The sequence below is a fragment of the Pleurodeles waltl genome, chromosome 4_2 (assembly GCF_031143425.1).
Source record: "Pleurodeles waltl isolate 20211129_DDA chromosome 4_2, aPleWal1.hap1.20221129, whole genome shotgun sequence".
Taxonomy (NCBI): Eukaryota; Metazoa; Chordata; class Amphibia; order Caudata; family Salamandridae; genus Pleurodeles; species Pleurodeles waltl.
The window spans coordinates 144,116,302-144,128,845 of NC_090443.1; the positions used below are offsets into that span (position 1 = coordinate 144,116,302).

Genomic DNA, 12,544 nt, shown 5'->3' on the forward strand with positions numbered 1-12,544 from the left:
GGGCTTCCTGGGGGGCATACCTACCCCCCACCAGGTCAGAGTTTACCCTCTGAACCTGGTCATCCAACCCAGGGTCACCACCCTGCGGTTGAACCACTGCCTGGCACACCAGGACTTCCTTGGGAGCACACTTACCCCCCATCAGGTCAGAGTTTACCCCCTGAACCTGATCATTCAACCCAGAGTCACCACCCTGCGGTTGAACCATTGCCTGGCACACCAGGACTTCCAGGGGGGCACACTTACCCCCCTCAAGGGACACACTGTCCCGAAGGGCCACACAAGAGTCTGGCTGGCGCAGGTCTCCTGACCTCTGCCCATCTGACAGAGTCTGGATTCCCCCCAGCCCAGAAATGGTCTCACCAAGGTCATTCATGGGGGGCTCTGCTCTCAGAGCTGACCCCTGACCCTCCAGGTTCTCCACTGGGGTCCGCAACCCCCTCTCAACCCTCTGTCTGGACTTCTGCACCCCCTCACTAGGAGTGGTTCTGCCAGACACCAGAACTGGTGGGATGCTGGCTACAGCCGCCCCCCCAAGTCCTCCTGACACTGTGGGGTCTCCCTCAACAGATGGCCCTATGGTACAGGCTAGGCTCCCCTCCTGGTGTTCCCGCAGGGAACCCTCCTGGACCTGGGACCGGATCTCGGGCACCTTGGGCCTCAACCCATCCCCATTCCCTCTCCTCTGAGACTGGACATGGGGTCCCTCACCCATCCCACTACACTGGGACCTACCTGGGACACTACAATCCTTCCCTACCTCACCTGGTTGGGAACTACCTAGACCACTCCTCTCAGGAGCACCCCCAAATGCCTCTTCAGACTCTCTGGTACTCACCCAGAAGTCTGCCTCCATTGTAAGCTCCCTGGGGTCAGAGAACTCACACTCCACCTGGTGTTGGCATAGCTCTGGAAAATAAGGACTAGACATATGCTCTCCAGCAATTACATCACTCAGCCCCTCACATGAATTAACCAAAGTACCCTTCACCCAACCATCCAGTGACTCTGCTTTGACAAAGCACCCCACATCACCCTCCTGAGACTGGTGAGACAGTACCTGACTGTCCCTGACACTCAACCCACACTCTTCTGGGATGTCTTCACACTCCATAACCAGGACTTCTACCTGGGGGGAACCCCTCTCCCTGTCACTCTCACCTAGAGTCAGTAGAGTGTCCCTCCCACCAGTAGGAATATGACTCCCCATGCCAGTTCCCCAATCCACCTCAGGGACCCTGTGCATCACTGGAGCTACCTCATACCCCTGAACCTCCTGGCGTGTGTTAACTCCCTCCTTCAAGTAGGGCACCACCTCTCTGGGCATGTGCACTTCTGCAGCATCACTGGATATACAATTGTTGCTGCCACCATTCCAGCTGGACTCAGCCCTCATGACTTCCAGCTCTTTCAATTTAAGCTCGTAAGCATAAATCATTTTTTTAATCTCTAAGTTCCTCTTCCTTTCTTCCAACTCCCAATCGAGCTTTTTCAGCTCCCATTGGTACTCCCTCTCTGCCTGTCTGTCCTGTAACTCTTCAGGAGTCAGACCCTTGGGTGACACCCTGCCATCCCTCCTGGGGACCCTCCCCCCAGGCGTAACAGGTTCCTCCACTACACCACTGTGTATCCTCTGCACTTCCCCACCCATCTTCTCCTCCTCTGTGTGCCCTCCAGCCTTCTTGATTGTCACCCAAGCCCTCTGTGCCTGTTGCAGCTCCTCCTCCCTGGTGGAGCTCTCAGTGGGACAGTCAAGATCTTTAAGGAACTGTTTCAATTGAGCAACTGAGTACTCCTTCAGTTTCTCCATTTCAAACACAGCTCCAGCTGTTGCATCTCCAGATTGAGACATGATGGTCACAAGTGTAAAGTTCCAAAAGGCAGAAAAAAATAATTTCCCAATGAAGTAAAAAGAATCAGTCAAGGGATCAGCAAAATCATGGAAGTAGAATAAAAAGAGTCCTTAAGAGAAAAATCAAAAGATCACCAAACAAGTAGTATGTGGTCACGTAGTGGTCTGAGATCAAAACAGTAGTGTACACTTAATTACTGTATGTCAAGTACAAATACAAGTCCAATCCCGACCGCTGGTCACCAATGTTAGAAATGGGGTCTCTGGTTGACAGTCAGGTTACCCCCTGTTCAAGCAAGGACCCTCACTCTAGTTAGGATAAAAGAGAATCACCCTCAGCTAACCCCTGCTTACCCCCTTGGTAGCTTGGCAGAGCAGTAGGCTTAACCTCAGAGTGCTGGGCGTAAAGTATTTGTACCAACACACACAGCAACTTAATGAAAACACTACAAAATGACACAACACCAGTTTAGAAAAATAGGAAATATTTATCTAGACAAAACAAGACCAAAACGACAAAAATCCAACATACACAAGTCAAGTTATGATTTTTTTAAAGGTTTAAAATAAAAAGAGTCTTTAGGTAGTTGTAACACCACACTAGCGCTGCTAGCGTGAAAATGTACCTGGTTTGCGTCAAAAATAACCCCGCACGGGCGGTGTGCGTCGAAAGTAACCCTGCACGGCTGTGTGCGTCGAAAACAACTCGGCACGGCGGTGCGCGTTGAAAAAGCCAGCCACACGACGATCCGAAAGTCCCGCGGCGCAGGTTGCGATCTCTCAGCCTTCGTCAGCGATGCGGCGCGTCGTTTCTCCTGCTCCGGGCGTCGATTCTCCGGTCGCGTTTCCTGCGGCGTCGTTTCTCAGCTGCGGAGCCGGCGTCGCGTCGTTTTCTCAGCCGCGATCGGATTCGCGTCGATCTTTTCTCCGCACGGCGCTCGGTGCGTGTATTTTTGTCCTTAGGCTGCCAGCCTCTCCTTTCAGGGTCCCAGGAACTGTAAGGGCACCACAGAGCAAAGTAGGGGTCTCTCCAGAGACTCCAGGTGCTGGCAGGAAGAAGTCTTTGCTATCCCTGAGACTTCAATAACAGGAGGCAAGCTCTACATCAAGCCCTTGGAGATTTCTTCTTCAAGATGGAAGGCACACAAAGTCCAGTCTTTGCCCTCTTACTCTGGCAGAAGCAGCACTGCAGGAAAGCTCCACAAAGCACAGTCACAGGCAGGGCAGCACTTGTTCCTCAGCGATCAGCTCTTCTCCAGGCAGAGGTTCCTCTTGATTCCAGAAGTGTTTCTAAAGTTTGTAAGTTTGGGTGCCCTTCTTATACCCATTTTAGTCTTTGAAGTCACCTTTCTTCAAAGGGGACTCACACCTTCTTGTGAAATCCTGCCTTGCCCAGGCAAGGCCTCAGACACACACCAGGGGGTTGGAGACAGCATTGTCAGAGGCAGGCACAGTCCTTTCAGATGAGAGTGACCACTCCACCCCTCCCTCCTAGCAGAGATAGCTAATCAGGAAATGCAGATCACACCCCAGCTCCCTTTGTGTCACTGTCTGGTGTGAGGTGAAAAACAACCCAGCTGTCAAACTGACCCAGACAGGGAATCCACAAACAAGGCAAAGTCACAGAATGGTTTAAGCAAGAAAATGCTCACTTTCTAAAAGTGGCATTTCCAAACGCACAATCTCAAAATCAACTTTACTAAAAGATGTATTTCTAAATTGTGAGTTCAGGGATCCCAAACTCCACATGTCCATCTACTCTCTAGGGGAATCTACACTTTAATCATATTTAAAGGTAGCCCCCATATTATCCTATGAGAGAGACAGACCTTGCAACAGTGAAAACGAAATTGGCAGTATTTCACTGTTAGGACATATAAACCACATTACTATATGTCCTACCTTATCCATACACTGCACCCGGCCCTTGGGGCTACCTAGGGCCTACCTTAGGGGTGCCTTACAGGTAAGGAAAGGGAAGGTTTAGACCTGGCAAGTGGGTACACTTGCCAAGTCGAATTTACAGTGTAAAATTACACATACAGACACTGCAGTGGCAGGTCTGAGACATGATTACAGAGCTACTTATGTGGGTGGCACAACCAGTGCTGCAGGCCCACTAGTAGCATTTGATTTACAGGCCCTGGTACCTCTAGTGCACCTTACTAGGGACTTACTAGTAATTCAAATATGCCAATCATGGATAAACCACTTACATACAATTTAAACAGGAGAGCATATGCACTTTAGCACTGGTTAGCAGTGGTAAAGTGCTCAGAGTTGAAAAGCCAACATCAACAGGTCAGAAAAAAATAGGAGGCAGGAGGCAAAAAAGACTGGGGATGACCCTGCATAAGCAAAAGTCTAACAGCATACTTTTCAGTCTGACCTTAAAAAAATCTTTATCACTCTAAGCCATATATATGCTTGTCACAAAATAATTTTCTTAAGCTAGACCCAGGTACGAGAAGCAGTGTTACGGCTTAGGGCAGCTCATTCAAACACATCAAAAATGAGAGGACTAATTGATCCTCAGGTGTATGGTCACCATCACCTAGTCCCAAAAGTATGTTCTAAAAATCTGGTAGGACCCAGAGAATGACAAAAAAGTTATGGTCACCTCAATACACTGTTAGTTTGTGGACCAAAGAAACTGGTGCTGAAACCTATGCTCCTCTATTTAGCCAAATGATCGGATAACTAGTCTTGTTTTCCTGTTATTCACTTAAGTTATCTGTGAAAATCAGGAGAGCTTAGAAATCTTGTAGCTGCAACAATATACATTTACCCGGTATATCTTAATATGTTATACATCCTATAAAAAATGATTCAATGCATATTCATTCAAAATATATTTTAAACCTCCCCCCGCCCAGCAAAGTTAAACAAAGTCTACTAGGAGATGGACATTGGGCATGTGTGCCAAACTATGTTCCTGAGATTAGCCAACTAGCATAGGTTAAGGGTCATCTACAAGACACAGACATAGGTTGTTCTCTTGAACAGACTGGGGAACCTGCTCTGCATCAGAGGAATTATGGTGTTAGAAGAGATCAAAGGATACTTGCTGACTCAAACTGCAAAAATATTCAGGAAAACACTTTCTCGTGGGAATTTGGACATTCACCGTGGGGTTTCATTTTCTGTATTTCTTGTCTTTGGGAAACGTTGTCTGGCAGGATTAACAAGCATAAGCTATTATTTTTCAATTCTCTAACATTTTTCCTTCATCATATCTACCTATTAAAGTGGAATATGTGGGGCTGGGTACCAGAGAATTCGATACATCTACATGGTGAAATGTATTAGAGGAAAAAGCAAATCACCAGGGTTGGTCACTATGTCCCCAAAGGAAGTGGGATTCAGTGGAGGTTTTGAAGTGAGGGGTTGAATGAAGGCACCACCCTCTAGGTACACATTTTTGCGATAGCTGCAAGGACGCTAGAGATGTGCCCTTCACGTAATGACAGAGAGAGATCTGGTTAAAAGTAGGAATAAGATGGGGTAAGAAGTGCTCTGACCACATGAAAAAGTCTCAGCCTGGGAAAAGGAGATACAATTGCCCACTATCTCACAAGGGCACCTACCAAGCGAACAAGGAGACCAACTTCTAAAGTAAGGTAACTACATAAAAGCATAAATATAAATTGGTGGATGTGAGAGTCAAATTAGTGCTATCAGACATTTAGGGACCAGCACAGGAACATCCACATTATTATTCACTGAAGCTTTCCATGTGAGGGTCTCCTGAGGCACTTTATTTGGTATTTAAATACCGTGCCATTGTCAAAATAGAAAGAAACCTCTGTTGGCTGCCAGACAAAACCAAGATGCATGTTGGCGTTTAGAGCTGTCTACTTAAATGCTCAAATTTGCACGCAATTCAACATGGTTAATAGGTTTGCAGAATCACCACTGCACAAGGAGGCACAAGACAGGATAGATCCCGGTCGAAGAGGAGGAGAAAAGGGGCAGGGGAGACAACTGAAAAACCATATGTAGCGGATGAAGTGCAAGGATGGAGCACTGTATCTAGTTCTGGGGTTCTCGTGTTGTTTTAGATCAGCCTTACTAATAAACAAACAAATACAATTTTCACAATTATATCTTTGTACAACTATAACAAATGAAAAGTGAATGGAAATGCTCAGCCCTTCATCGACGTCATCGAAAAGCAGCATGCTATTATTCACAGTACTTAGGTATTCACTATTATTACCTTTCCAACTCCTCCTCCTTGCCTAGCACCTTCTCAGAGACAAACTGGATTCCCTCCTCGAGCTCCAGGATCCGCGCCACATGGTCAACCTGCTGGCGACCCAGAGCATCCCGCTCCTCTGTCACTGCTGCCTCGGATTCAGACAAGTCCTAGAATATGTATCCACAGGGAGGTGACAGGTACAGGTGAGTTGTTGGCTGGTAGACCACGAAAAGGTAAAAGGTCATTTTTAAGCATCTAGAGTGCTGACATGCCACAATATTTGAGCTGAAAGTTACAAGTCAATGGGCAAGGATATGCAAATGGCCCTCCTAGTGTGTCACCTTTATTTCCACCCATATAGTCCCTCCAAAAAATATCTGAATTAAAATGTGGCCGTTATGATGCAGGTGTTCTCTTTCAGTGTTCCTGTCTCATGTTTATTTTTTTCAGATTGAGTCAGATCAATTTTCATTCAAAATAGTTGCATATTTCTCTTATTATTTCTGCTTTCAGCAATTTTAAAAACTGTCTAAGCATTGAGCCAAGTGCATTTTACGTTTCAATATTTTCTTACTGAATGTACAACACAAAGCTCAGAGAATACAGTGAGCATCTCACTAAAAACAAACTAGAACACACTCAACAATCTTAAAGCCAACTGGCTTGCTTTAAAACACCACAATCAGACACTGGTGCCATAGTGAAGGTCCATGTCCTAAATATGATGTAGAGAAGTGAGAATAATCGCAAGAGTCAGAAGAATTATAATGTTTATCACATTCCTCAGGGTATTCTTTTCAACTATGTATACTAGAATAGTCCTAGATTACATAGAAATACTCCTTATCATTGACAGACAGGAATACTAACATCAGATCAAATCCCCTACTCGATGAATGAACAAAGAAGAGAGTCAAGAAACTCTATATTCAGCAGCAGTACCGCTTCAAAACGTTTCTGGCTGCCTCCAGTTGTGTGAAGCTGTAGACCACACAATCAGGCTTCAATCCTACCTTGAAGGGAACCACAGTGATGCTTGAATCCTATCATTATATGCGCCTTCTTAACTAGCTGCAGTTATCGCCATCTCAATATACTGTCACCCTGCTCAATTGTGGGAAAATATGCACAGTGCTTCCAGAGAGGTGAAGACAGGTTCTAAGCGGCTGCTCTGGCTACTAGTTCCCTCTGTTTCAGGTCTGTCAGCACCACCAGCACTGCACCCATTTTCATTTCCACCTCTCTTTGGCCTCTAGTGGGAAGTGTGACAACGGTGTACACCTCAAGCCGGCATTATGAGTAAGAGCTCACAAACTCAAAATATATAAATGTCTGTACTATACTTATCAGAGCAGAGCTCAGTAATTAAAGGATGAGGGAGGGGGGGCTACAATTTCCCAAGTATGAGTCATGTGCTAAATTCTCTAAATGTACCATCTTATTCTCCAGCAACTGCACACTCCTCAAGTTTTTCAAGTTGTTCTACTACATCTTCATGTCGTTCCTCCTTTTTCCAATGATGCTCCATGCACAAGGGACCTCACTTAATTTTCAGTTTTAGCCATGTGACCTTTGATTACCTTCCATGGAAGAGATGACTGTATCATTTCTAGGAGTTGAACACCAGAAGTCTGTCAGCATGTCTTTGATCATGGACTCACCTCGCAGAAGCACCGCTCCTTCAGGTTTGTCCATTGCATGCTCCACACCATGTACTCTTTTTCTGCCATGACCCTTACAATCAAAAATGTTCCTCTTTTCTTTGGGAATGCTGTCTCTGTTTTGGTGGCATAATGGCTCTTTGTGTACTCACAGCATGGGTAGGACAGCTGCTGTACGTGTTATGGCTGATTATCTAGTTAACAGCAGAACAGCCACTGTACACTGCATCTCTTCCCTAGCACTCCCACAGGTGCCCAACCCTCACTCTTCACAGATCTTGTCCAGCACTTCTGGAGGAGTCCATGAGTGCTCCAGTAATAGTGACCCACTCAGCTCATTTGGCTGCCAGGTACTAGCCAGAAACAGCAACCTCCCACCAGCCCGCGTAACCCGGCAAAAACAGTCCCCATTCTATTGGCTGCAGCTGATATGCCGACAGCGTCAGATCGCACCTTGACACAGCTACCATGCTGGCACTCTTTCTTCTTCCAGCTGGGAAAATTCCCTCGGAAAAACAGAACTCCACTCTGTTCCTGAGACCATTGGATCCTGGGAATGCTGCCCTTATTAGTTCCTATGATTTCCCTGATGCAAACTCTGACGCTGTTCCTGCTCCTCACAGGCCCATGGAAGGGCCCAAGCACATTTTATGCCATGACAAAAAACACTTTTTATGTCCTGCATCTATTTACTGCGTTTAAGCACTGCAACTATGGACTGCCTTTTGCCCAGCATCTATACTCTGCCCTTTTGCCCTGCATCTGTATATCTAGTTGGAACTCTGTCTCTATTTACTAGTTTTGTGCTTACATTCTTTGCAGCTATCAACTGATTGCATGCCCCACATCTATATACTGCTTGTGTACATCTACTACATTTGGGGCCTGGATCTATATGGAGATATAGACATATATAGACTGCCATGGTCTCATAATGTAATCAAGAGCAGAGTGGTATGTAAAAGTCACCAGAATGTGTTATGGCAACATAGGACACAACAAAAATGATTTTTTTTTATATTTAGCGTAAAAAAGGTGGCTTACCACTGGTTAACACCTATATTTCATTACTAACTCCTAAATAAATCCAGAATATCACTAAAAAAAAAAAGCAATCAAATGGCATCATGGATACGAATTATGGCTTTAGTGTCCTCACCATTTGGGAAAAAGTCTAACATGTAACACCATTCACAAACGACAATCTGATACATTAAAGAATACTTTGATAAGATGTAGGTCTGCCTAAGCATTTTCTTATTTTAATCTCACAGTCACACGACTTTTTCAATATAATTTTAAGTCGACAATACATGATTATCCATGAAAATGGCATGACACGTTGGAGGGACTGGTGGATCCCTACACACGAGCGCACATACACATGGAGCAGTGTAATTTTGGTTCCACCCTTACATGTTAGAAATACGAAATATATATGTGCACTTAGCACTACATACTTTGTGTGTTCTAATGTAATTATGCCAAGTGTTGCACTTGAACTCAATGCTGGAGGTCATTTACATAGGACTAGAAAATTATATACAGCGTGCCTTAACATTAATAAATGAAATGTAGTATTTTGAAATGAGATAGAAAATACCTTTACATTCTTGATCTGTATTTACTTTAAAAATTAGAAGAGTTCATGTAAACATGTGCACTAATGTTTTCACATTTCCACAGTTCCATTTATACTCATGTGTTCAAAATGATGCATTACTTTTTAACTAAACCGTAATATGAATTTAGTTTTAATTCATGTACCAACATTCTCATATATTTGTAGTTATACATAACACGAATTAAATGTGCACCATTGACATGACTAGGCCTGAATTTCTTCGACATGAAATGGTATTTTCCATTTTTGCTTGCATGTCTTTTTCTTTTATATGGCAAATAGATGTACACTGCAATAGCGATAAAGAGCCTGAGAAAGAGACCTTGATGAGGAACATGGAGAAATGGAGTGTACACTGACAGTCACTATTCAGTAACATATCAAGGATTTACAGGTGTCCAAGGCCAATGGCATTCTCAGGGCTGGTTTGGGAGAATTCACAAATGTTGCAGTTCACAACGTGAGAAAGAAATGGACAATGGAACCTCTGATGCTGTGAACGAGGGGTGTTGATTGGAAGATTTGTGTGGTTTTAACGAGTGCCCTCACAGATTGAGATGATAGACTCTCCAATTGGACTATGAGAGGTGCAGACCTCTCTTCTTTCCCTTTATTGTCCTTTACGCTGGTACTTACTTTTTTCTCTAGAAGACACCTGACCGAGCTTTTGATTTGCTGACATCTTCGCTGATATACAAGCGCATATAACTTTTCCTCTTTTTCCAAACTTTTTCAGGACTTCTTGAGACTTTCCCCAGTTTATTCATTTTGATTCATTTAGGTCCTAAGCTAGATGATTTAGACATGACTCATGTTTAAGAGAGAGGATCAAAGACTTTTCTCAGAGCACTAGGTTTTATTGCTAATATTTGGTATTGCAGTAAATGAACTACTGGTACGTCTCATGTTGATTCAACTAAACTTCTTCAGGAGATGTGGTTATCCTGTTATAATTTTATATCTTTACAGCATGTTTTGAGGCTGATTTATATTAAAGTAACTATTAGTTTGTAATAAAACCCTTAATTTTATTCCTTATTCCTGATCCTGATTCCTAATCCTCCCTGTGTGGCCTAATGTGTTACACTATTAATTTGAAATGGTTTTGACTAACGCTAAACTCCCTTCACCTCTCAACATGACAAGAAAGATCCATCAGGTGACCGATTTAGAAAAAGTGACCCAGCGTTCCATCACACACACACCATCTCCCTGTCAGTTCCACACCAGTACAACAATAGCTCCTCCACTCGCAACTTTTAGCTTGCTCACCTGGTACTTTTTCATCAGTTTAGCATAGTCCTCCTTTGAGGTCTTAAGTTCCTCCTCCAGCTGCTCCACCTTGGCCTTCAGGCTGCCAACCTCCTCCTCTAGCTGCAGCTTGCTCCTCATGAGCGAGTTCCTCTCCTGCTGGCTTTCCTCCAACTGGTGCTGTGGATGAGAGCAAGTTAGACAGACCGATAACCACAGCTTACGGGCCACTGTCAATTACACCTCTATTCATGAAACCTTTAGAGGGAAATGGGAAACTAATTAGGACATTGTAGAAGAGTGGTGTAAGGTGCTTTTATTTGTAGTTATCCTATAACAACAGACAGGGGAGCTATTCCTTTCATTTTCCCGCTGTATTCTTGTTTTTTTTAAAGAGGGTGCTTCCTCCTTTCACATATGTATTTTATGACACCACTTCCTTTGTGACTTTTAAACTGATTTGTAAGTTACATGGGGGGGCCATTTTTACTATCATGTTGCTCAAGCACAAACATTATCAAGAACATGATAATCCCACTACATATACAAAATGTTAAAAAGACACAGCTATGGCCCATGCTGTTACTCCATGTCCAAAGATGCCCGTCACAAGGACTAAGCATAGCATTCTTGGTGCCACTAATACAGAGAAGAGGGACCCTTAAGCACTTTTTGAGAATTTACCTCTGTGTGTAACCATGACTGACTAACTGTATTCTTCCCCAACAACCCCCAAAAATATGACTCTTGCTTTAATCATGGTGGGCTCCCTACAAGTAATCTGTTTTTCGTAAATGTTAGTGATATGTGAGTAAGCACAATTTAGTAATAAACATTATGGAAGGTACATCCATCACACTGATTTTGGGAGACATTTTTCTCAAATGGTAAATTTAAACCACACACCAGTAGAACTGTCAAACTGGATATGATTTAAAAACAAAAACAAAAACAAAATTACTTGAAAATGGGTCTTTTGTACAAATCTTCAAACAATAAGAGCAAAATAGTGTATTCTAACAAAAAATTAGCCAGCATCATTGGCTAAACTGTCATGAGGTTTATATATAACTTTCAGTGATTTTAGTGTCCCAACATCATCTAAAATAATCTTCCATTTTGCCAATTTCTACATGCCCAGAAATACATATTTCAGTTTCCACAAAGACCAGTAACAGGTGTCCCATGGCTTACATGCAGAGCAATGTATTTGGCCAGTTTCCACATGTACACAGGACAGGAGGACTAGTGAAAACCAAAGCCTGGGTCTGAGTAGTGAGAAAACAACAGATTCAGAAAGTGAGAATGTCACAGTAAACAAAACAAAACTGAAGAAAAAAAACTTGTTGATGTTCAAGGAAGCGTTGTGTAAAATAATGGCACATCATGAGTAAATACTGAAACTGCTTTGGAAGATGGAAAAGAAAAGATTTCCCAAGCATGCCAAGGCACCTGAAACCAATCAAGGGATGCCAACACAATGGCTAGAATAATTTTAAAATACACCCCAACAAACCCAACCCTTGAAAGGACTAGAAGCCATCATATACTTCTAGCCCAAGAATCATTATAAAGGGAGGGGAAGGACAGGCAAGAGGATGCAGTAACTGATGCCATCAAACAGTTAACGGAATGTGCTTCAGGAAAGGTCAGAATGAAGTAGGTAGGTCAGAGTACTGGGAGCAAAACATTTCCTTAAGAAACAAAATCTCAGCCTGATTAGTAAGTAAGGTAAACTCTGATAGGATTCAATTGCGTGAATTAATGATGTTCTCGTGATTTCATTTTTTGAGAACCTGGAGACAGAAGACTGAGTCATCATAAGATGTGAAGAGGGAAAAGCCCCACAGTCAATATGGTTGAGCAAGAGCTACAAGAATAAATCTTCAAGTGCAAGAGTTTTACTTGATGATCCAGAATACATTTTCCCATTTATTGCATTTGCACAAGACTAG

The 12,544-nt window shown here is 43.5% G+C and overlaps 1 protein-coding gene across 2 annotated transcripts in view; it reads right to left on the reverse strand.

Annotated features, from left to right (window-relative positions):
* The window catches only part of CALCOCO1 (calcium binding and coiled-coil domain 1), a 171,683-nt gene that overhangs the window by 90,172 nt on the left and 68,967 nt on the right, over positions 1-12,544 (reverse strand). For both annotated transcript variants that reach the window (XM_069230985.1, XM_069230986.1), the window contains exons 5-6: positions 10,611-10,769; positions 6,072-6,220 (exon numbers count right to left, since the gene is read on the reverse strand). In XM_069230985.1, the coding sequence (XP_069087086.1) occupies positions 6,072-6,220; positions 10,611-10,769 (308 nt within the window). The remainder of the gene's footprint in view (positions 1-6,071; positions 6,221-10,610; positions 10,770-12,544) is intronic.